Source organism: Myotis daubentonii, chromosome 6, assembly GCF_963259705.1.
Source record: "Myotis daubentonii chromosome 6, mMyoDau2.1, whole genome shotgun sequence".
Classification (NCBI taxonomy): Eukaryota; Metazoa; Chordata; class Mammalia; order Chiroptera; family Vespertilionidae; genus Myotis; species Myotis daubentonii.
In genome coordinates this window covers 22,584,957-22,611,778 of record NC_081845.1, presented here as the reverse complement: position 1 = coordinate 22,611,778, position 26,822 = coordinate 22,584,957, and the positions used below count along the sequence as shown (strand labels likewise).

Below are 26,822 nucleotides of genomic sequence, written 5' to 3'. Positions count from 1 at the left end.
TTTCTTAGTAATCCTCAAGACCAGCTGCTTGCAAAAATTATTGAATTACTTAAATAACAAGCCATAGGTAGGTCACTCATAGATGTCAGTGAAATGCTTCAGAAGGAAATAGCCACGCATCCTGGAATTACAGCTTTGTAGGAAACCATGTAATAGTTCATCCATTTCCTACTGCTCCAATAAGCTAAAACTATTTGGTTCTCTTTTGATACCTAATTATAAAGAAAAAAGATCAAATGTCATAAATTTTATAGCAGATTATATACTTAATGATCCAAAAGAAAAGAATATATATAATCATTTTAATATAAAATGTATAGGAATTAATTATAGAAATGTCATACTGCATAAAGCAAAGGAAAAGTTACTCAAATTGTAAATGGACTGTACAAATATGTACTTCCCATCCAAAAAGAATATATGACAATTATTAGCACATTACCTAGAGCTATATTGTTTTATTATATCCAAGAAAATCTCTGTGTACATTAGATGTTGGAACAAGTAGGATAAAATAAACAGACCCATCTCACCATTAAATATAAATTTCTTAATGCAATAGGTTATGGTATACCATTAATATCATATTAAGGATATGTGTTTATTATATCAATGTATTTGCAGTACTTTCCCCTATCTACTTAAAATTGAGACCCTGGATCTCAAAATGAAAATGTGTAGGTCTGAAAAAATCTGTTGGGCATGTAGTGACTTGACCATTTTCATTCATTATTTATACAGGCTCCAAATAACCAAAAAGAGAATTAAGTTATATTTTTCCAATTTGACAGCATCCACAAAATCTAGCAATGATTGAAAAGAAAAAGAAATACTGTGGGTTTGTTTTTTTTTATAAACGTAGACTTGAAATTTAGTCAGTTTGTATGAAATTTCAGATGTGAATACATGAAAGGAGGTTGGTAAGAAAAATGAAAATGAATGTAAAATAATGAATGCCAAGGGAAGATATTTTCAAGTATTTCTAGAGATGTTTCTGCTATTATTCTTTAAAGCTGACTTTAATCATTGTTGTCTTTTTTATTAATATTATGATTAGCTAGAGGCCCAGTGCACGAAATTTGTGCATGTGTAGGGTCCCTAGGCCTGGCCAGCGATCAGGGCTGATCTAGGGGCAACCAGGGGTGGGGCCCCTCTGGCACCCGCCTTGGCTGGCCTGGCGCCGCCTGCTGCCACTGCTGGTCAGGGCCTGCAGGCTGGGGGAAGCTCCTGTGTTGAGCGTCTGCCCCTAGTGGTCAGTGTGCGTTATAGCGACTGGTTGTTCGGTCATTCGGTCGATTTGCATATTAGGCTTTCAGTATATAGGATGGTACCCTAGCCAGTCAATTTCCAGACAGATAAGTTCTTTAAGAAACTCAGTTTTTCAAATCACAGCTGTATCTGGAAAATTACAATATTTCTTAGAAAGTCTTGGCCTCCATTTTACTGTACCTGGAATTCTGAGGTTCTGAAACATCTGATTCTGTGCAGGTTTTCTTTACCTGTAAGAAAAGAGCTCTAGTTATTCTCATATGAAAATATAACTTCCTCGTTCAGGTTCACACACTTGTTAAAGTTAAAGTGGATACAGCTCTGCTCACCAAGATCTCTATAAAATACTCCCCACGTTTTACAGCAGCAGCATGCAGTACTAAATAGTGTATTTCATTATTTTTCCCATGAACAGCTGCCAAAGGCACTTCCCTAGACTCCATTAGTATATAAAATGTTCAGCTAAAATAGCCCAGGACTAGTTCAATGAGGAACAAAGAAACCAAAGAACCAGGAACTAGAAAGCCATACTGTTCCCAATTCACTAAGAAATGTTTTTCAATCGATACTGCTTCTGTCTCCCACTAAAACACACAATAATAAACAGTAGGTTCTGGGGGCAAAGCACAGTGTTAGCTAAAACACTCATACATTAATTTTCATTTTCTCAATCTAGTGGCTGTATGTTCTCAGCATATTAATTAAGTTTCCACATTGCTCTCCGGCTTCTCACATATATTTGCAGTATATTTTTGCAGACTATAGTTCAACTTTGTGGTATTTAACCCACAAAAGGTAAAGAATGAAAATAACTTTTACTTCGAGGACTTGCTATCCATTTCTAGACAATAGAGTGCAATAGATTTTATCAAATAAGATAAAGCACAAATCCATTGCCCTTCACAATTTAACTGCAATCACGGTTACGTATGTTTGATTATTTGTATGGTCTCAATGGTATATTGTATGCAAAACAAACTCAATTTCAAAAATCCTTTAGTGAATCTGAACCATTAACAACATACATTTCCAAGTCCACTGTCATATATTCTGGGTGTCTATAGTGCCATCGTCTATTTATGTAACTACAAAATCCAGGGCATTTTAAATTCGGATGTGTAGCTTGGAAGTGTACATAAGTACATTGAATGTACACTATGGGTATAAACTGCAGTACAAGTGGCATCACTTAAAAGTATGTTTTGAATTTTAAAGATACAGCATTGTCTTTGTAGCACACGACTCTTTTCTCCTCTGGTTAGAAGAATGCTTATAAGCAAACACACAGAAAACCCCTACACATTAAAAAATCTGTCTTTTGCTATAAATTTTAAGCCCAGACATTTTCATAATGTGGGCAAACAATTATTTGCTTGGTTAACTGTTATCTCATTTATATCTTGTGTGCACATTTATACAATATGAAATGAAACTGATTAGCAAAGAGATGATCCTATTTGTAAGATTTTCTATGCCCATTACATGGAATTCAGCACCATGAGATGAAAGGGTGAAGAAATGTTTCTAACAGTAATTAGTTTAAAAAAAATACTTTGCTTAAAATGTCAACATAGAAGTCACTACAAAACCCATAAAAGTCTTATGTTCATTAAAATTTGTCCAAGGAAAATAAAAACTGAAAGGGAAGGATACCAGAATAAAGCCCTTCTTTCCCACTGGTTCTTTCCTATGATTCATCACCAGAATCTATAGGAACTGCCCAATAAATATGTAGAAATCATCTCAAAGTGAATGTCATGTTCCTCAAGACTATGATGACTTGACTTGGGGACGGACTGAAGAAGCTCCAGAGCACATATGCACACTAGAAATACACACCCACGCAAGCGTCAGAACCTAGACAAGCTTCCTGCGGTTCAAAAAACAAGGAACACATTTTTAATGCCCATGGCCACACAAAACATCATTGCTCACAAAATTACCAGAAGGTTCTGATTATTTTAATTTTCTCTCAGAGTAGTCACTGTAATGGTAGAGGACACATCTATTGATTACTTACTATCTAGTACCCATAGAGTCCTAGATCCATAGCTAATACATATGTGATAAAAGATTGAAGTATAGATATTCTCTTAGATATTGTAAGAAGTGTGCATTATTCAAAATGATTCTTTTTAGGGCTTTCATTCATTTGCTCATGGTCAAATGAGGTAAGAATAATATTTGGGATACCATGACTACTATAGGAGAGGACGATTCAGTGTTGTGGATGTTCAAAGGATAATCTAACCCAGCCAAAGAAAGATGGAGATGGCAACAAACTTCTGAACCAAGTTTTAAAGGATATAAGGTCTCAAAAAAAGGCAAGTATTTCAACATCATGAGGTTTGCATGAGGAACCATATCATGAAGACCTTATAAATGGTAAAGAATCTGGAATATAATTTTGGTCCAATGAAGACCATTTAAGGGTTTTAAGAAACAGACTGAGTAGAGATGATATAGGACAGGGGTGGAGAACGTCAAGCCCACGAGCTGCAAAGGGCCATGAAATCATATGGTCTGGTGCTGCCAAGGCATTAGGAGTGAAGTAATTAAATGTTTGACCAAATACAGCAGGCTAATTTTTAAGGTGATAATTTTGTATGGCCCATGAATGATGTTGTAAATATCCAAATGGCCCTTGGCAGAAAAAAGGCTCCCATCCCTGGTACAGAAGATAGTGTGGATGCCTGACTGCAGTAGTTCAGTGGTTGAGTGTTGACCTATGAACCAGGAGGCCACAGTTCAGTTCCTGGTCAGGGTTGGGGGCTCGACCCCCAGTAGGGCGTGTACAGGAGGCAGCCAATCAATGATTCTCTCTCATAGTTGATGTTTCTCTCCCTCTCCCTTTCTTTCTGAAACCAATAAAAATACATTAAAAAAAAAGAAGATAGTATGGAAGGAGGACAAGGTGAGGGCTGAAAGACAGATAATAGCCAAATGCAACAGGAGAGAAAGTATAAGTTCCATGAAAGCATAGATGGCACTGATCTTGTACATCACTACATCCCTAAACTTAAGTAGGTGCTCCCAGCAGTGGTCTAAATGTTTGTGCCCTCCCAGAATTCATGTTGAAATTCTAACCTTCAAAGATAAGGAAGGTTGGATGTTTGGAGGTGCTTAGATCATGAAGGTGGATCCTTTCTGAATGGAATTAATGCTCTTATGAAAGAGACCCCCACAGAACACCCTAAACCTTGTACCATTGAGGACACAACAAGAAGGAGATGGCAATGAACCAGAAAGCGGACTCTTATCAGACACAAGCAGGCTAGTGTCTTGATTTTGGACTTTCTAAATTCTAGAATTATGAGAAATAAATTTCTGTTGTTTGTAAACTACCTAGCCTGTGGTATTTTGTTACAGCAACCCAAATGGGCTAAGAGAATCCCCAAATATTAGTTTACTAAGTGAATAATTAAATTCATTGGTGAGAGATGGTAAAGAACCATGGAGAGTTGAGAGGATGTTTTTGACAGATATTTCTGACACAGAATTGTCAGAACACTGTTATCAATTGAGGCGAAGTATAAAGTATAATATGATCTGACCTTTTAATCCATCCTTGAAAAAAAAATTTAGTAATACCAAAAACCGAAAAAAAAGTTCTTATGACTTTAAAATACTTTAAAACCTTACCTTATTTCTGAATCGATGGGGAAAAGTTAAATGAATCATTAAGAAAGTTATATGTTTATAGTGTCTTGAACATGAAATTAGAAGCCAAATGGAAAGTTTTACCTAAATTTGAACACACCCTCTCATCTGAGAGATCAGCATCACTTCATTAAATGGTGACTGCTGAAACATATATGCTATTGAAGAAAGAATATTATTACAAAATATATAGAACCTTCTTTCTTCAATGACTACCAATTTAGTTTTGAATACAGTTAAAACAAGCAGGCCAAGGAATGAGACAAAATTTCATCCTACAATTTAAATACAAATCCTAGTTTTCATAAAACATGCAAGGAGGTGGGCAAAAAACATGACAATGTTAAATACATTTAAGTGGTTGCATTAACGTGAATTTTAACTCTACTTAATGTTACTAAAGTTCATCAAAGCAAGATGAAAAAGAATTAAAAATTTAACTATTATAATAAACATATAAATGTTTCAAAACACTGAATTTTTAAAAATAAATCAACATTACCTAAATGAATACTACCTCAAATTTTTGAGTGTTTGTCAGGCACAGTATAGGTAGATCTATTTTTTCTCCAATTCACAAATGATAATATTGAGAACCAGAAAAATTAATCTGCAAGTGATTTCTATAATAAATTTCAAATCCAGATTTATGAAGGCATTATAACCAGGACATGTTAAGAACCTAATACTCATAAACATATAAGCTGAAATGTTTAAAATTAAGATGCAAAAGTCTCAATATTTAAAAGTTCAGTTTTTATTACATTTTAATAATAAGTACCACCAATTATGCTTTTTCACTCACTGTGCCAGATTATTTATATGTAATCACATTTAATCTATGAAGACAGGTATGATGGATGAAATCCTTCATTTACAAATGAGAAAACTAAGGCTCAAAACAACAACAAAATAAACCACCCTAAGGTCCAATGTTCTATATAGCCAGCACTAAGAGTTGAAACTAATGTTCCAAGAAACACTTTTTAAAGAAGAACCTACCAGTTACTTCTTGTTAATATATCTATGAAACGAATCTTTTAAATTGGACTACTGAAGAAACCAGTTTTACCAAGCACCAGCAATGTTCTGAAGAAAATATCTAAATACCTCTAGCATCCACCGCCCTAACAACTGCCAGAAAGATCTAATATGAAAAACAACTTCCATTTTTTTGTTTCATGTCTGAAATAGCAAGATCCATTCATTCAACAAGACTTTACTGAATGCATTGGGTATACCAGAGACCATTCTAGAAATAGAGAAGAACTAGACTTGGGCAAACCAAGAGAATCACCACTAGCTACATGGCTATTAGACCTTGCAACATGACTAGTCTAAACTGAGATGTGCTATAAGATGTGCTAAAAGGCACACAGCATTTCAAAGACTTAGCATGAAAAAAATGTAAAACATCTTAATATTTTTATATTGAGAAATGAAATGGTATTTTAGATCTACTGGGTTAAATAAAAGAAATCTCCTTGTTTCTTTTCAACTTTTCTAATGCAGTTAGTAGAAAAATTTAAACTACATATGTGCTTGCACCGTATTTCTGTTGAATAGCACTAACTTAGACCAACAAAAACCTGTCTGCAGGGATCATACATTCTAGTGGAAGAGACATACAGTATATAAGTAAACAGGTAAAATGAATATAATGGCAGCAGTGGTAAGTGCCAAGAGAAAATAAATCAGAATGAATAGGTAGAGAAGCTTGGTCAATGTTATTACATTAGATAGACAATGGTAAAAAAAAAAAAAAATCTTGTTCTTATTTGACAATATCAGTTACTCTTTAAGTTTTTTGGGGGGTCTGTATGTACATGAATAACTGAAATTATATTTTTCTACCTAAAACTAATACAAAATAATATTGAATATAAACTGTAATTGGAAAAAAAATGTACTTTTTAAAATAAATTATAAGGAATGTGGTATTTGGTATTTGGAATAATGAAAACTTTCAATATCTCAAAAATATGGGTAAAAATGTAATTTCTAGAATGTTTTGCACTATAACTATGATATTCAAGTATAAAACTCACCTTAAAATATTTCATATTTTCTAACCATGTGGTGTTTTGAGCTTATGATCTTGTGTATGAATTAACTTTTGTAAGAATGAAAAACATGATTAACTCATAAGAAATCTGCAGAAAAGAATGTTTTCTTTATCTTACCATTCCATCTTTTTAAAAAGCTGGAACCAATTATCCCAATTATTTTCTACTTAATCTCACTGTTTATAAGTCCTGAAGTATTAATGAGAATAAAACAATTTAAAGAACTAAATAATGGAAGAAGACATTTTAAAAAGACCTCTCTTGTAATTTCATTTTGTTTTGAAATGAACTAATGACTAAGTCTTAATTATACTATACCATGATAATAAAAGATCAATTCTGCAACCATACATCCAAGATAAGACTTTTAAAAATGAAAGTTTGCTAGTGTAATGAATGACTTATCATGTATAATTTTACAGGTGATATTTTAGAAAATCTTTCTTTTCTGAACTGTGTAGAAAATATAATGTGAATCAGATTATTGTCAAATTTACTAGATGTTAATATGCTACAATGTGAATCTGACTGAATCAATATTTATACAAATACTATACCATATCAATGCCTAGTTTTTGTATTAATGTACATATTATAAAATATATTTATGACTAAGTTAGATAAAATAATTGTAAATAATTGTCTGATAAAGCAGAATGTGTTATCTTCACATTCTGACTTCATGAAAACAAGAGATTCTTGAATTATCAATTGCTATTTGGCATTTTTCATATTTTCTATTACTTAGAAGTTGTTCATATTTGAATTTTTAATTATATACTGAAATTAAAAAGTGCTTTCTTATAATTATTCCAGTTTTATTCTAGTAATGTAAATTATGCTCTCATTTAATACATTTCAATTAGATGACCCTTTCTAACACATTTACTTTTTTTCGATTAATTGAACCAACTGCTACTCCAAGTTTACTGGACTTCCCCAGATCATCCTGTTCTCCAGTCAGTAGAATTAAATAAATACAAATTAAAAACCTCACTTCTGTTTTACTTCAGAATGCATATAGTAAGATAACTAAGACAATATAAAAGTAGGTATACAAATTAATTTAAAAATTGAGTCAAAATAATACTAGTTGAAATACTCAACCAAATATATAATTTTTATAATAGAGGCATTTGCCAAAAGTTATTCTAATGTTTGTTCACTGAGAACAGCTGCAAAAATATATGTTTTTCTAAATTTACATGTTAACAACTTAGAATAAAATACATACAGACTTAAATGAGATAGCCTATAAGTATTTGTGCAGCCACAAACATATAATTTATGTTGAGATTGGCATAGATTTACTGTGCTGTAGTCCCAAACATATAAACTAAGGGAGACACTGTCGAAACTGACTTCAACTAACGTCTCCTCAAATCTCAACGAGACCTGTTTTACCCTTTTTATGTTTCAATTCAGTTACTGACTTCTAAAAACTCAAAGCATAAAAAAAAAAAATCTCTAGAACACTAAGTTTGTCAGATAGAGTTTTAATAATATACCCATACAAATTTGAGAGGCTTTAAATAAATGAAATGCCATTTTGCCAAATGGTGGTAAAAAAAAAAAAAAACTAAAGTGTGAGAGATAAACTTTGTAAAAGTATAACTACTAAATAAATCTAAAACTATTTTTATAAAGTATCATTCCTTCTCAGAAACAAAAATTTTGCAGCTCTAAAATTTATACATTTCTAAAATCCTTTTCATGAAGCTAAGAAAGTTTCTGTACTGCTCCCTTTTCTTAGTATATCCCCTTTCAACTTTTTTTTTTTATCATTGCTCACCCAGGCTTCTTCCCGAACCCCATCCCCTACACTGAGTATCAGTTCTCAAAAGCCCAACCTACCACCTATTTATTATAACAGTAAGAGAATGCTACTGCATAACTGGAAGTCTGCATCTACATCAGTTCAAAGAAAAATTGTCATAACCCTTTTTTACTGCTGTACACAGATAAAGTAAAAAGATACAATGGAATACTCTGTGTTTAACTGCAAGAGTAATAAAATAAACACATACACTGTGAACAGTAGGGCAGAAGGTTAATAAGTAAAAATCTGCCACCAAAAACCTAAAGTAGAAATTATTTTACTCCTCTAGCATTGGCCTGCCATGGGTCAGACCTTCATTTCCAGGACCCAGGTTTAGGGGAGGGATGCTATACAAAATCACACACTGGGGAGAAAGCACATTTTTAAATGTAAAAAATAAAAAAAATCCTATAGACTGCAACTCCTATCAACTACAACTGTCACAAGAGTGTTCAAATTATTTGAGAGTTCATTGCAAGGTTGGATATATTTAAAAAGCAAAGTATAACAATGACTCGGAAACAAAGCACAATTATTTATGTGTAATATATACCGAGTAAATCAAAGTCAAACCACATAAGCTTTTAAAATTCTGAAGCATATTTTCTCCTTAATTATGTCATAGTCCTTTGTCACCTGCCATAAACTCCACATATACTGTATGAAATATTCCGGAAATTTTCAAACTCCTTCTAATGGTACGTTTTTCATTATTACCCAAAAGGGACTATATCAAAGGTAACACAGTACTTAAAATGCCACAGAAGGAACCATCAGATGCCTTAACATATCATGTTACAGCTCATATGAAAGTCCTCCACTCCCCCCAGGTTTGGGACAGGGCTAGACTGTTCAGCTGTAATACTCTGCATCTGAAAGATGAGGGTTAAAAGAAATTTTTTTCTCAGCAATGTGTACTAGAAACACCTAAGAGATATTTACCCATATAGCTTCATCTCCTTTATACTTTTTGTTTACATGTTTCTTTGCAGACCTGGTTCCACAAGACAGACAGTAGTATTGAAACAACAAAAAAAGCAAAGTGGAATATTTACTTCTAAACCAAGATCTAATACAAATGCTAATTTGGTATAATCCACTGCAATGAAATTCAAATTGCTAACCTCACTGAGTGCATTTTCTCACTGAGTCAGAAAAGAATAATCCCACCAGTATTCAATATAAAAATCTTTAGCTTTAGATTTCTCTCCACTCAAGTGAAAATATGAATTTATACAAATAATGCTTTAAAAAATATTCTTCAGAATTGCTCCTATTCCCCTAAATAGATAATCTTGCTAACTTTTCGGCAATGTCTTCTATATCTTTCTGTTGTTTTCTTTCCTTTTTTAAACGATATTGGAATGCTTTGACCACAAGGTTAAGAACAACTTCCCCATTTATCATGACCTGCCAAGCACAACAGGCCCCCAGACAACACCGCCCTCAACCACTTAACAAATTCAGCTCATCTTAGTCATGAAACTTCAAAAGAATTTGGCCACAGGCATAGATTAGCTATCATTTGTTTTAAAGCATAAATATCGATCATTATGTAATACACTCTAGTGCACCTAATATTATTGTCTATTAGGTATAACTAACCATTTCAATTTCAATAATATTTAATATAGAGATAGTCTGGTTTATTAATATATAATTGTTTAATGTATATTTAATAGTTTTAGTAAAAGTTCTATTAAAATATCTCTTGGGTTTGAATACATATCTATAAACTTTAAAATGTATTTCAACAAATATATAATCACTTCCCATGTGACCACTGGTATCATAATTACTCTTAAGGAAAACTGAGAAATCCTTTAACTTTAAAAGCAAATTGATGGATAAAATGTAAACAATAAAATGCTAGAGACAATTTTAAATTGAACAGTATATATCAGTATATAATCTATAAACTAATCTAAAGATGGTTTTATATGATGTAAATATTTCTGACACAGCATGTGGGTAAAAGAAGTATATAAAAAGATTTATATTTTAAATTTTATAAATTTTAGATTCTTGATATTCCATTAAAACAGCAACTTTTATAAGAAGAAAATTCTGGAGTGTTGGCAGCAAGTTTATGTTTTTTAAATTAAAGTATATATAATAAGAAAAAATGGATCTGTAGCATGCTGCCTTTTCATCTGATATTTTTACAATATTTTAGCCACATTTTGAGTTTACAAATTTATTCTAAAGTAGTTTTATAATAAATCCATCTTGCATAATCATTGTTATAAAAAGCTGATAATTTAACTTTCTTAGGTTTTAATCGTAAGTGAAATTCTTCATTAGCAGATTTAATAAAACACAGATTATAGTATAATTACACACTAAAAAAATACAAGTTATAGAATTCCTGTTTGAGTAGATTTTCTATCAACCCGAAGTAACATTTTGAATCACAAGGCTAACAGCATAAGATAAAACAGCTCCATGGGAGGCATATTTCATACAAACAAATATGTGGTTAGAAGAAATAGTTCCATTAACTGTGCAAGTTCAAGTAAAAATTATGCAATTTATTATAAACTTTTTAAGTGCCAAAATTGATTCATTAGATGCAAGTTACATTTAGTCAGATGATTTCACCATTTTTGTGGTCCTAAATACTTGTTTATCACGAAGAAGGAAGTACCCTTTGCAATCTCAATGTAAAATGGATCTACACAGTGGTTAAACGCAAGAGTTAAACAGTAAAGAAATTATAGATTAGGTCTGTCTGCAGTGAAGGTCTCATTCTAGATAAACCTAATAAATAATTGAGATATACTTACGATTTTTTCCTCTTTGACCTCAATTAAAATGGCTAGAGCAGGTTCTGAGGACAGTTTATCCTGGTTTCCTCAATACACACTTATGAAGTCATCTGGCTTTTGTATTTCTTTCACAGCTGCATTGCCTTCAAAATTGGCTTGCACCATTTCCCCAAAGCAAAATGTGAGACTGCCCCGGACACACACAACCACCTTCCTTCTGCGGGTGGCTGTGAGCTCAAAAAGTCAGATCAAACAATTTCGAAAAGTCTAAGAGCACTTTATAAAGAACTAGGAGGACAAAAGAGAAAAATCAAAGTAGAAATTAAAAAAAAAAAAATTGGCCTCTCTCCCACCCTTCTACCCTTCCTCTCTTTAAGAAGTTATAACACAAAACATTATATGGTTATTGGTATTTGCTTTTGTTGCCATTTTGACAAATAATCTTTTTATAGCTTAGGAAACTTTTGACAAAAAATAATGAACACTCAATAAGCAAAATAAGGTAGTGCAACATCATTATTCAATTACGCAGGATTCAGAAAACAGTAACTGCAACTAAGAAAAGGAGCAGGAAACTGGATAGTGCTGACTGATGCTCAGTAGACCCTGGAAACCAAACTGGAAAACTTATTGGCTGTGATAATTCATCTTCCCTTTCTTCAAACAGGTTCTCTAAACAATCTAACTCTGGCAGTAAATCAGTTTTCACAGACACTTAGAACTAGAGGATATTTTCTCCTCCTGAACTGTGTTTTTCTCACAAGAATAATGTAATAGTACCAACAGAGCAAAGCTCTCCTCAGTTGTCTTGGATGAAAAGAAATCTTTAAGATACCGTAATTATTGTGACAATTCACCCACATCTTAACCCTTTGCTGCAGCAAAACAGCAATTCACACTCTTTCTTCATGAGATTCAAAGGTACAAAAATGTGTTTAAACAATCAGCGTTACCAAGGTCTTCCATATAAAGCTTTCAAATCAAAGCTCATCTTAAGTGCACATCCAAACAAAGGTAAAACCAAATAGAAGTAAATAGTTTTTAAAAAATTTAAAATTCAACTTGATCTTACTTTTATAGTTTTGGAAAAAATAATAAAGTTTCATAAATAGAAATATTTGCTCTCTTACAAATATAAAACACTCCTCATTGAGATGAATACATTTGCAATCTAATGAAAAATCCAAACTCAGCACAAAATTTCTAAATAGAAATTATTTTTTTAAAAGCCTTTCATTTAAATAGCTGGTATTAATTTTTAAAATCCTGCAGCACAACCCCATAAGGAAAAACTACTCAAAGTCAACTATTAACAGTTTCTAATAAAGTGTAATTGATCAATTATTACATCACCTGCATTGCTTTGAGCATGAACATAATGAAATTCTAGCAGTTAAATTTTATGAACTAAAGACAAATGTATTTACAAGTTTCAGCATGGGCAGAAGTAGGGATTTTCTCTATATTAACCTACTTGCTCAATTTTTATGTACATATTTCTTCTATCATCCTGGTGCCCAAAATGAGAAAAATCCATACGACTTAGTCTCACTAATACTTTTGTCTGAGCTAGAACTGCCTATACTTAAAGGTATCACTTACCACCTAACCTAATAATAATTATAACGCTTCAATCAAAAGCTAAATACAACTTACCTCATTCAAAGTCCAAAAACCTGAAACTAATTCCAGTTTTATTTGGAAGTAAGTTGTGTGTGTGCGCGTGTGTGTGAAGTTCAACAGCCAATAAATTCCACTCTCCAGTGTGAGCAGAGTGAAACGCGGTTAGAGGATTACGGAACACTCTGAGAGGTTTATTGTCTCTAACCAACATGCAGGTAGCCTTGAAAACACCTTGCTCTGGCAGGAGCCTGCCGGCTCCCGAGTGGTGCAGTTATTTAGGTTAACGAGGAGGAGACCTGGGGAGTAAACACTCTTGGCTCCGACCAATAGCTTTCCACGACCTTCTGGTTACAGTGAGAGGACTTGCTGTTAGAGGTGGCCCCCATCAGCAGCTCCTGTCTTTCCGTGGATTCTAAGGTACAGCATTTATCCTGATTGCTAGGCTGTCAACCTGCTGCCATGGTGACACGCTCACAAACCACTGGCGCAGTTACGCAGAGAGTTAAATCCCTGCCTCAAGTTTCCTAAAAGCAAATTTTAGTTTTATTTCTTTTGAAGCAAAACATTTCTGTAGAAAAAATACCTCCTGGCAGGTTAAGGAATGGGACTTATTTAAATATAAGGATTAAATAAGCTTTGGTACTCAGTTAAAGTGTCCAACCAAATATTTCATGTTATTTGTTTGTTCATTTTGTTTTTTTGGTTTTCTCTTTTGGATGAGGGAGAGAGCCTGTAAGAGTTCACTTTCATTATTATATCATTCCATTAAGTACAAAATTTTCTTCCTCCTCTAAGCGCGCGCGCGCACACACACACACACACACACACACACACACACCTATGCCGACAAAGTGGTAAGATAATGATAGGCATTTTTATTTAATTAAACTTTTGTGTATTTGTATTTCAGGTAGGTGAAGGGATGGACAAACACAATTAGCAATGCTCACAAAGATGTTTTCTAACATAAAGCCTTTTACAGAAGAAGAAATATGTTAGGTTCTAATGAAATGAGAAGTAAACAAGAATTGTTAAGTTCAAGAAAAGGGATAATGCAAAAAAGTCTGTTTTCTGGCACTGAGGTTCCCTTTTATCTAATGATTTATAAAAAAAAGGGATTGTTTTCTTTAAAGAAAAACAATATTATGCAACTTTTCCAATTCATCCCTTATAAAATGTGTCTCAGAGATGTCAACAGAAAGACAACTCATTTCATAAGTTCCTCCTACAACATTCCCACTTAGCATTTACAGGCATTATGGGAATTACTGCCTCTAAACTGTCTGCATAATTCTGGGATGATTTCTTTTTCCTCCTTTTTCTTTTCTTTTCTTGATCTTCACAGTCTAGCTCTAAATGACAGTGGGGCGAAGAGTTCAAAATAAAGACTTAGAGAGCCAAGAGGTAAAAATACCTCATTCGGAGTCGTTTGTAGCACAGGTGGTTCCTGAAGTCGTTTTCATTTTCAAGAAAGGGACTCAGTGAAAAGCCATTACCTATTTCAGGTTTGGGCAGGACTACAGAAAGCTCAGTGCCCTTAGGAACTGAAGACGGCGCTGTCTCCCCACAGTAAGGCGGCTGCTGCTGCTGCTGCTGCTGCTGCGAAACTGGATTAGCTCAAATGTTCCACCTGCAGCACATTTCAGCCCAGGTTGTGATGCCAATACTTACTTGACAGCTGCCTGGCTCTATCAGAGTTAATAAAACATGTCGATTAATTATTTTAGAGATGCCATTCTGACAGTTCAGTTCTTCTTTCCTGGTAGGGTTAGGATCACTAAAAGGGATGTCTCCTTTGCAGTCAAATCTCAAGCAGTTAGAGCTTCTTGAGTATTGTGCTATAAATTTGAATTCTTAAGTTCTACAGAATGTGCTTTTGAAATGGCTACTTTCTTAAGGGATTAGAAGTCATTCAATATTTTCTAAACTCAAGAGCTCAAGAAACATTCACTGAAGCAGCATCTATGTCTGTTCCTGTACAATAGAGATCCAACGGACCATACCTAATACCCTGAAGAGTACAAAATAAATTCTTCATGAAGTAAAGAGGGCTGGCTGGAGGGTAATTTTCTTTCCCAATCTTTGGGGGTGGGGACAGGGATTGGTAGCAGGGGCAACGAGCAATATGTGGTGAAAACTTTGTAAATAAGGGAAATATAAACATCAAAAATAAATATCTGTAGCTTCAACTTTTAAAGAGTACAAAAATCTACAATTTTTCTGATGAGAAATATGATCTTTATCTCAGCATACATCAGGGCATCAAAGTGTTCCTGAAGTCATAAAAGCAAACTGTACATCTTTACTTCAGGCTATTAAACAAAGGGGGAAATTGCAGCCATGTTTTCTTAATACCATCTATAAACAGATAATGGTTGGGATGCCCTTCAAGTCTCAATGTACCACCACTAATAAATGACTTGGAACAAATAGATAAACCATTCTTTCTAAGCATCCATTTCTCCAACTGTGAGATAAAGATTTCCACCTCAGAGTGTCAATGGTACAGTATTTATTTTTTCAATGTGAACTACGTATTTTTGAAGGCTCCATCTACCAAATGTATTTCATTTAACTCTAATTGTTTTCATTTCCCCTGCTTAAAATCGGGCATACAGCTGTCCATTAATGCTGCTAATTATTATGACATTACCCTGTAGGTACAAATGAGTTAATAAAATTGCCAAAATCAAAGGAACTGGACGTTTTTAAAAGCTAGTAGAGCCTTATTTGGGGTAAAGGCGTGTTTTCTCTTGCATTTGAAAATCCTGAAAGTGGCACTTAGACCTCTAGAAACTCTATATAGTTGCCTTAGGTCTACCTTTCAGTGATTTAAGTGCAATCAATGAGGCCTGCCTCACATTCTGATAAAAGCGAAGCTACTATGAACTGCTGACAGCTGATACATTACAGCAGTAACTTGCACGGTGTCGATGCTGCACTAGTATTCGTTAAATGCATGAATATCCTTCAAAGTAATATGTAAAACAAGATTAATTTAATCAATCCTGACAATTCTCAGGTTTGGTAAAAATCACATAAACATTTTTTAAATGGAAAAAACAAGTCAGTTACTGCACTTCCATGGGGTGCATCCTTCATATCCGCCTTGACTATTCACTCCCATAAGCAGCACAAGGTTGGTGCTTTGCAGTCTTCTTCACTTTTCCCCATCTTTTTTTGTATATTATCTAGCAATCTATCAAGCACCCTCCTTCTCCAAAGTTATAAAATGCTTCCAGGCTCTTATGTATAGCATTCCCTGCTACTTCTCATTATTGGCTAAGTAACTATAAGACAGCTTTGTGAAAAATGCCAAAGAAAGATATTAGAAATCTAGAGAGAAAACAAAGGGAGAACAAAAGAAAACCAAAAGTACACTCATATAATTCTGACAACTTAAAACCGTAGAGAATGGAGAGGAAAGTAATTTAAAATTTTTTATGTATACTAAGCTTTCAAATTGTTGGTTTGAAAAAGACCATATGGAACCAAAACTAAACAGCCACCACAGATTTATAACAGCCTCTTTAGCCAGGTTATTGATATGGTATCTATATTAGAATATAAAATCCAAAGCCTAAGAGCATATTTTTCAATAAACATTTAGCAAATTATGTCTATACCACTGTATAACAAACGCCATATAGTAATCAATGCAGTAATCGTATTTGCCATTTGTTTAATAGTCTTCCTTCTTTTTCTGTTAAGGCTGTCAAATCCAAGTACATCAAGAGCCAAGTGGGTAATCTGAAGGAGTAAAACCAATTGGGTGGAGGTGAGGCTACTGGCAAAATTCATGACCTGCCCCAAACTATTCAAGTTCTATACTTCCTCCCTAGATAACTCAAGTATTTGTATGTCTTAAATACCATCTATATGCTTTAGATTCCTATTTTTTTCACCTCCTGAGATCTTTCAGCTGAGTTCCAAATGCTCAGATACTCCTAACTTATATCGCTATATAAATGTCTCACAACCATATCAAACTTTAGCATGTCTAGTGCTAGGCTCTATTACTTCTCCACTAATTTTATCTTTAATGTCCAATATTTTCCTTCTAAATAAAGCTAGAAACCAGAGTCATTGGGTCTTTCATTTCCTCCAACTCTATATCTAAATTTATGTGAGCAGCAGGGTTACACCAACCTGAAAAACTGACCTCAACCATGCGTTCCAGAGTACTAGACCAAATCAGCTCAACAAATCTCATAAGCCATCAAAGTCAGCCTGTAGAGGGTCTGACAGCTTTATCCTTATGTTTCTGTATTAACCTTTCCACCTGGTCTGCAGATACCAATGTACCCTATAGGAAGAACTCTTAGGACAATTCTGTCATCTATAACAACTGTGGCTAGTGAGTTGTGCCTTGGCTGAATGCATTCCAGGGCCAAGGTGCTGTTATTGGTTACTTCAGCTAAAATTGGGACAAATTTGCTATCATCTTTTCTAACTGGAGATAGAGATCATGGTCCACAGGGCACACAATTATGAGTCAGTTTACCCCTCCATGAAATGCCCCTGCGTGGACCAAAAGTAGCTTTATTTTGGACAGAGGTCCACATTTGACAAGTATATGATTTATCATCCTTAAACACGTGAAGCATATTATGATATCCCTAACATAAAAGTGTCCTATACAAATACAGTTCCAAGGTGCACAGAGCCTGCAGATATAAAGTGTTTTTAACAATTTGTGGGGCCCTACAAGTAGAACCGACATCAGTTGGGAAGGCACGGGTGGATGGTGCCTCCAACGTGGCTCCTAGGTCAGTTGATAGGCCTTAAAATTCCCAGACAGCTTCAATAACTGTGTCTAGTCTCGCGTTGGTGACCAGTCATTTCAATCTTTGCTTATCCACACCATTAACCAGGTGCACTTATCTGCCCCATGGAATGAATGAATAACAGTTCTGAGAAAGATGGGGAAGACATCTAAAAGTGTTCGCAAGCCCTTTGCATGAGAGATGAAGGAGACGGGTCACTTCTGCTGTGGTTTACAGACTTGGTAAGGTTAAAGAAAATGTTGTTCAAATCATGTGGGAGCTGTTGGGGTTACCAGACCAGAAGTCAGTTAAATTTAACAGTATTCTAACAGTATTGGAGGGCATTTTCCTTCAAGAGGAAGGTTCTAAGAGTGGCTCTGAAAGACAAAAACCATGAATGTTTTTCCAAACACTACAACTCTACGGTTTTCTATCCACACATTCAGACTTGTTGCTCTGCCTCCATCACTAAAAAATCATGTGTCATGTTTCAGTAGCTACACTTCACTTTCCGATCATCTCCTACTTGCACATAGACCTTTCATCCGGAGATGTCATGAGCAAGAGGGCCAAGGCCATATGTTCTCCACTTTGCCTACAAGATCCATTCTGGGGGGACTCAAGAGAGCAGTTTACTCAATCAAGTGATCCATATTATTAGTATTAGGATGATTCAACCCAACAAGAAAATTCAAGTGGCTGAATTAGAATAAGTTTGAACCCTCTATTCCAACTTTTTTTTTTACTAGACCACCACCGAGAAGGTGTAACAAACAGGCTTATCTAGGGTAGCTATTAGGGGGAAAGAAAGACTCATCTATATCTAGAAATAGGATGACATATCACATTTTCAAAACATAAAATTTGATATAAACTCTCACCCCTTTCATCCTCATTACAACCCAGGAAGTGGCTAAGAAATTATCCCTAATGGACCAGTTGGATTCAGTAACCAAAAATTGTCTTACTAGTGAACAGGGACTAGAATGTGATCAGGGAGGCAGCATTATAAATCATTTAGTTGATTTTAAGGAACTGTTCCAATGCTCATCAGAGAATAGGTACTCACCATAAGTGTATTCATGAAATGCTTATGGATGATAGGAAGCAGAGAAGGGCCACTGAATACCTTGCCTATCAGCCTTGGCTTTTGGGATAGAAGGTGCATCACTGTCAGACTTATATAGATCAATTTCAAGGGTCACAATGGTGTGGCTGGAGTTAGCTGATTGAAATGGGCCAGCAAAACCATAGCCTGAGAAAGTGTCAATAGCAGTGAGGCACTACCAATAGTCCTGCAGTGGTTCTCAACCTTCCTAATGCCGCGACCCTTTAATACAGTTCCTCATGTTGTGGTGACCCCCAACCATAAAATTATTTTCGTTGCTACTTCATAACTGTAATTTTGCTGCTGTTATGAATCGTAATGTAAATATCTGATATGCTATATGTGTTTTCTGATGGTCGCAACCCACAGGTTGAGAACCACTGCCTTAGAGGGAATCCAATGCTTTCGACCTGTCCAGGATGCTAGGGGTAAACACCCATAAAACGTCTTCCCTCACTGAGACAAACAGGTCCACTGTTAGCAGGAGTTACCAACCTTCAATGCCAGTCACCCCTACATCTGAGACACAGAGTGCTTTACTTTGTGCCTGTGACTATGGGTATGCTACAAGTCCAGTACAATAATGAATCTAGGCAGCAATGGCGGCAGTCTGGTTGGTGCAGCTGAACCAGCAGCTTGATTCCAGTTGGTTCTCATCAGAGAATAGGTGCTCACCATAAGTGTCTTCATGAATGACCCTGACAGCTTAACCATTTCCACAGCTTGTGGCCCCTGAGAGGGATGTTTTTAATCTGCCAGTTGGTAGTTTTTCAAGTGGCAGACCAAACAACTAGGTCACTGGCAACATTCCCAGAGACAATAAATATATAACAAGATTCATTAGAGGAAATACTGGCCAGCACTATGAGAACTGCCTTGAATTCTGCATACTGAGCAGAGACAATATCCATTCTGCATAGCTGATGGTCAGGCTGAACAGCTACAGCAGCCCAGTGGATATCATTAGGTTTCAATTTAGCCAAACCATCACTGAATCAGGCCCAGGCACTTAACAAAACCTCCTGTGAATCACGAGGATAAAACTTTCCCCAAAGGGAGAGCTGCCACTTTTTCATGTGAAGTGAAGATGTTGCTGGTGTCAGCCCAGCTGCATCCCTGACCGTACTATTTCCATTTGCCAATCCAGGCTTGTTGGGCTCTCCCCACCTTCTATGCATTGACTATGAGCTGAACCACTCCAAAATGAGAATATCAGGCTGAGGAGTTACAAGGCTTCCATGGGCCAGATTTTCAGTTGACTCTAAAGGACTGTACCTGGTATCCATGTCATGGATGGGATGAGTCCAGAACTCCAAGTGATAACCTCTAGGTGGAGGCTGCCTACTTTTGCCAGAGGCTCCAAGCAGGAACCTCATAGTGACTTGAAGCTCAAAGAGGTCACTAGGGTTGTGGGGCCCCAAACATATCTACATGGAGCTCTTCTGGATCAGGAGAATCCCTGCTGAATTTTATAAACATTTACAGTGCAAACACGAACAACTCAGCAGTGAAAGCTACAACAATGCTACATTGAATTGGCCCAATGTGCCTCCCCACAAGGTCTGTTAGCTTCCTCCCCCCCCCCACTGTAAACCCTGCAAACCATGTTCACTGAATTTAGTCATCCCCTCCCTCTATGAGATGGGTAGAATAGTGATTTGTTGAATTTAGAAGTCCCTCCCCTCCCCAGAGCTCCCCAGTATATAACACTTCTTAAATACCATTTGGATGAGCACATATGCATTTTGGCCCACAATCAGGACAGGGAGACCTCAGCCTCATTACTAAACTATATCTTTTTCCTTAAAGAAACTGAAGTTGTGGTAGAGAGAGAGGGAAAAATCTAGGATCACTGAGGGAGAGAACAGCTCCTTGTTAGTAAACAAGGTGCACTTACTTTCAGTTTTGATTGACAGTTGGCTCAGGGCTCAATCATATGAATTTCTAAAAGTTTCAGCCCATCCAATGAATGTTCTTTATTGGGTAGCAAGATCTGTGTCACTGACATAATCTATTTCAGCTTGAGGACCCTTAGACTTAATAGCCATACCACTTTGTCTGTGGCTATGGTATTCACTCCTTTTGAATGACTCGAGCTTGATTTGCACAGCAGTGATTGTTTTGAGGCGTCTGTTTTAATTGAGAGTATTTACTTCCCAACTATTATGATAACATCTCTAAAGTTCTATCCTTATTTCAACATAATTATTGGAATTTTCCAAGGCAAATGGGATGACTTCTAGAATTTGTCTCCTAGAACTTGTTTGGTTCAATTTCTCATTTTCTAACATATCATCTTCACCAGCATTCCAACACAGTCAGAGCCTAATACAAGTCAACACCTCATCTATGGTTTCCATAGGAGCTTTTTGTTTCAGGGAAATTTTCCCAAGAAGGCTAAAGCTCCTTTATAGCATCTCAGACTCACCACAAGAACTCTTTTACTGTCTACTAATAAATATAAGGTTGCTATAATAGACTACAGGAGTGAACTATAAAATGGACCAATTATTGCCATTCTTTTTTATTATACACCGAGTGGCCAGATTATTATGACCACCCCATCAGTACTTTGTTGGGCCACCTTCTGCCTTCAATACTGCAGTGATTTTTCTTGGCATTGACTCCACAAGATATTGAAAGGTGATGTGATGAATCTGACACCATGCCTGATGAATAGCACTGTCCAGTTCTGTGAGATTTGATGGTTTGTGGAACCAGCTGCCTGATGGCTCTTTTAACTTTGTCCCACAAATGCTCAGTTGGATTGAGATCTGGTGATTGTGGGGACCACCTAAGCAAGGTAAAGTCTCCCTCATGTTCTTGAAACCACTCCTGCACAATACGAGCACCGTGGCATGGCGCATTGTCTTGTTGGAAGAAGCCATCACAATTGGGATATGCCATCAACATGATAGGATGAACTTGATCAGCAACCATACTTAGGTATGTTGTGCTATTCAGACGTTGTTGCACAAGAATTAAAGGGCCCAAATCATGCCAGGAAAACATGCCCCAAACCATGACACTGCCCCCACCAGCTTGAAGGGTTGTACTCATGCATGTGGGGTGCATGCTTTCATGCTGTTTCCGCCAAATTCTCACTCTGCCATCTGCATGATGCAACTGGAAACATGATTCATCGGACCATATGACGTTTTTCCAATGCTCGACTGTCCAATCCTTGTGTTCCTGTGCTTGGGTAACTGTCGTGGTAAACCATCTGCTTCCCTATTTATAATGGTCTGGCCCTCTACAACTTCAGCATGAAATTATAGCTAATTTGCCTACAAACGTCAGGTGGTCATAATAATCTGGCCACTCAGTGTATATACCAAACCTTCATATTTCAAGTGAACCAGTCAAAATTCTAGCTATTTGATTGGCTCCTCCCTAAAATGGTTTCAAATTCTCTCCTTTCATACTTAGCACATGAAATTATAACTATATTTGGAAGAGGGTCAGAACTATCCTTCAGACCAGATGAGTCTTGTCACAATTCACTACTTGTCACAATGGGGCAAATCTAAAGTTGCCTCAGATATTTGCAAGGAAGTCCCGAGGAAATTTGAACTGATTTCTGAATACTTAGGTTATGGCCACCTCCACAATTCATTGCCATTAACTGGCAAAAAATGGACCATTTATTCCCTGATTGACCAAACAAGTTGGTCAACATGTTCATTAATGATGCCCATGAATTTCTCTCATATTCCATTAATTACCCATGAGGTCTTCATCATTCTTCACAGGGACATGACATCTGCACTTGCAATGAGTTGCATTACAGCAAAACAATCCTGAGATAAGGAAACCCAAACCTTTCATAATGGCAGCAAGCATTCTGCCCTTTGCTACAGAGGAATGTGTTGTATTTTATATGAAAATATTTCCAATGTAAAATCAATTTTACAAGTAGGAATAATTAAACATTACTGCCAGGTCTATGGAGACAACAAAATAATGGGCAAAACACAGTTTCCCTCCCAAACACCAGTAATGCCTCAACTGTCTACTACTGGACCTTCACAACTTCATCTATCAGGAAAATACCTACGTATGGACCAAAAGAACTTTATTATGAACAGTCATAAAACATATCAAAGTCTACACACCTGAGTTCATTGACTATACTAATACAACAGTCCAATGAACTCTTACTCAGAGGCTATTTATGATTACTCATACTTAAGAAACTAAATATGCTAATTACTATGTTGTTGCTCCTCAGAATGAAAGAAAAGGACATAGTTGACATCATGTGACAGAGTTTCCCAACAGCAGAGAAAATAGAAAACTATGATTCAAATACAAGAATCTAAAAGGCTAGCCTTCCACACTCCAACTTCCCTCTTATGGTTGTAATTCATTAACTGATTACACAATGATGACCTTGGGCATTAGAAAAGTCAGATTTTCACAGGAGAAAGAGCTCGGGACTAGGTATCAGACACTGGAGCTCTAATGTAAGCTGCTGATAAGGTTACCTCAGTCAAGTCATCCACCTTTGCCCTCCGTTTCTATATTTGTCAAATAAAAAAACAACAACAATGTCTTATGTAGCTCAACTGGTTGCCTTATGCTATTTTCGATAACGTGCTTTATAATCTGTATAGGACTCTAAATCTATGTCAGATAATTCTCTGTGTCACTGTGTTCCAGCCACCATGCATTTGTCAGTTTCCTTGAAAACAAAAAGAGCACTTTTTCTACAAAGCCTCTCATCCATGTTTCCAGTGCCTGGAATGCTCTCCCTCACGTTCTGTAAGACTCCGTATCTCTCATCCTTCAGATCTCAGCTTAAATTTCACTTTCTCAGAGAGACCTTTCTTGGTCTCCCCTATTCTTTCTTGTAGTACTCTCTTGTTTTCCGTATAGCATGTATCACAATTTGTATGCACTTATTTGTTGGATTGTTCTTACCTGTCTAATGCCTGTCTTCCTACTAGTTCTTACACACTTTGTGAAAACTGGACCAATATCTGTGTTTTCGTGAGTTTATATACAGATTCTAGCAAAGAGCATGGCATAGAACTGCTCAACTACTCTCAACAAATTTTTATTAATGATTGAATATGAAAATATAAACAATTCTATCTATACATTTTATTATACATATGTGACTCTATATGTGGAATATTTTTGAAAAATTCTCAGTCAAAAATGTTCAACTAGAAAAATATTTGTTACTTTAAATGGGCAAAACCTAGGATATCTGAAAAACCCAATGAAAATGCATGACTCCTTTTATATGGGAGTTTCATATAGAAAGATGACTTTATAGATGCATTTTCAGTCCAAAAATAGTTTTTGAATCACCTATTCATTTTCTCATTTGATCCTGTGAGAGATTTGTCATCTCAATTTCACAAAAGAAAATAACTGAAGATTTAGATATCTAGCAACTTTTTTGTCACAAAAATAATACTCAATCGTCAAGATTCAAATTCACATCCTTTGATGCAAGTCCAGTGGCCTCCAGTATACTATACTACATCTGCTTTAAAGAGAAGTCTCTGATCAAAAGGTTGACTAAGAACATTTTGGTTTATTATTTTAAAATGAGTTTCAGACCATTGAGTTTCACTGTGGTAAAGCAAGAACTTCAATAAAATTAACAGTAGGTCAACAAAAACTATGAATTTAACAGTGGAGTTCACTGAAGTGTTTGTTTTATCTTTAATATTTGCTTTAATTCAAACCACATTAAAAAGAAAATATCAGTAACAAGACTTAGTACTTCAGGTAAACTATATATATCTCACATATAGAATCAATGTTCCTAAATACAATATATAAATATATTAACAAAAATATAAATAGAAATATATATATATATATATATATATATATATATATATATATATATATATATATATATACTAGGGGCCCGGTGCACGAAATTCGTGCACTGGGTGTGTGTGGGGAGGGGAGTGTCCCTCAGCCCAGCCTGCCCCCTCTCACATACTGGGAGCCCTCAGGCGTTGACCCCCATCACCCTCCAATCACAGGATCGGCCCCTTGCCCAGGCCTGACACCTCTGACAGAGGCATAGACCCCCATCACCCTCCGATCGCCTGATCGGCCCCTTGCCCAGGCCTGACGCCTCTGCCAGAGGTGTCAGGCTTGGACAGGGGACCCCCATCTCCCCCCGATCACTGGCTCTGGCCCCCGCCCAGGCCTGAGGCCTCTGGCCCAGGAATCATGCCTGGGCAGGGGACCCCCATCTCCCTCTGATCGCTTGCTCCACCCCCCGCCCAAGCCTGACGCCTCTGACCCAGGCTTCAGGCCTGGGCAAGGGGACCATCATATCACCCCAATCGCCGGCTCCGCCCCCCACCCAGGCCTGATGCCTTGGCCAGAGGAGTTGACCCTCATCACCCTCCAATCACCAATCACCGGATCGGCCCCTTGACCAGGCCTGAGGCCTCTGGCAGAGGTGTCAGGCCTGGGTAGGGGACCCCCAGCTCCCCGCGGTTGCAGGCTCCGCCCCTTGCCCAGGCCTAATGCCTCTGGCTGAGGCGTCCGCCCCGGGCAGCGGGGACCCGCAGCTGCAGCGGCCCCGCGATCGTGGGCTTCGCTTTAGGCCCAGGCAAGGGACCCCTAGCTCCCGGGACTGCCAGCTTCCACCGTGCCCAGCTCCCATTGCTGGCTCCACCCCTACTTCCTGCTATCACTGGCCAGGGCGGAAAAGGCGCCTGATTCTCCGATCATGTCTGGGGGGCAGGGCAAAGGCGGCCCCAGGGCTGCCTTTGCCCTGCCCCCCAGCTCTTAGCTCCCCCCTGGGTTTCCGATCACTGTCAGTGGCAGGGGGCTTCTTCCTGCTTTCCCTTTCACCTCCCTGCATTGTGCCTCCATATGCAAATTAACCGCCATCTTGTTGGCAGTTAACTGCCAATCTTAGTTGGCAGTTAATTTGCATATAGCCCTGATTAGCCAATGAAAAGGGTATCGTCGTACGCCAATTACCATTTTTCTCTTTTATTAGATAGGATATATATTACTGTCCCCAAAATAATAATAAGTATTACCATAATATGAAATCAGTCCCCCAGGTAAAACTATTAAAAAGACAGCTTTATCCTCCCCCTTAATGACAAAACAAACAGCCCATTGATGAAGGGCCTCATTTGTGCGAATGCATCCTTAGTGTTGATAAGAAAAGAGCTACTCTAGATAATAGGCTTCATGTCTTTGAAAACTACTGCAAAACAGTTTAGATTTTTTGACATGACCTGGAAATGGGAGTGTTTAGATTTATGTCAATTCTGAAATGTATGGTGCAAGAGTGGAAAGATATCTTAGAAATATTTCCAAATGATTTCTTTAGTTCAAACATCATCTGGTTCCAGCACTGAATTAGATTGAAAACAACTGAGTCCTACAGAATTCATTTTGCTATTTTAACAACATTAACATTAAAACATCTGTAAGACAGATTTTGTGAGAATGCAAAGGTCCTCCCTATTCTTTGCAGAAAATGAACCTCAGTTCAGAAAGGCTGAGAAGAAAGAAGAAAAATAAAAGAGGAATAAAAGATAGCTTAAGAGCTAGTAAACAAAGACTATGAAATATATTGATTGTAAATATACAGGAAAAATTACCAATTTAACTCTAAATATATAACTATTCCTAACCAAGTTTAGCATGAATGAAAAGAGGGATTTGAGCTCAATTCATGGTTTAAATAAACAACTGAGTTTGACTGACAGGAGAATTACTTGAGTCTAATGAAAAGTTTGG

General features: G+C 36.5%; 1 protein-coding gene across 7 annotated transcripts in view; it reads right to left on the bottom strand.

Annotated features, from left to right (window-relative positions):
• EYA4 (EYA transcriptional coactivator and phosphatase 4) overlaps positions 1-26,822 on the bottom strand; it is a 233,626-nt gene that overhangs the window by 102,112 nt on the left and 104,692 nt on the right. For all 7 annotated transcript variants that reach the window (XM_059700379.1, XM_059700382.1, XM_059700384.1 and 4 more), the window contains exon 3: positions 1,450-1,499. In XM_059700379.1, coding sequence (XP_059556362.1) covers positions 1,450-1,499 — 50 coding nt within the window. The remainder of the gene's footprint in view (positions 1-1,449; positions 1,500-26,822) is intronic.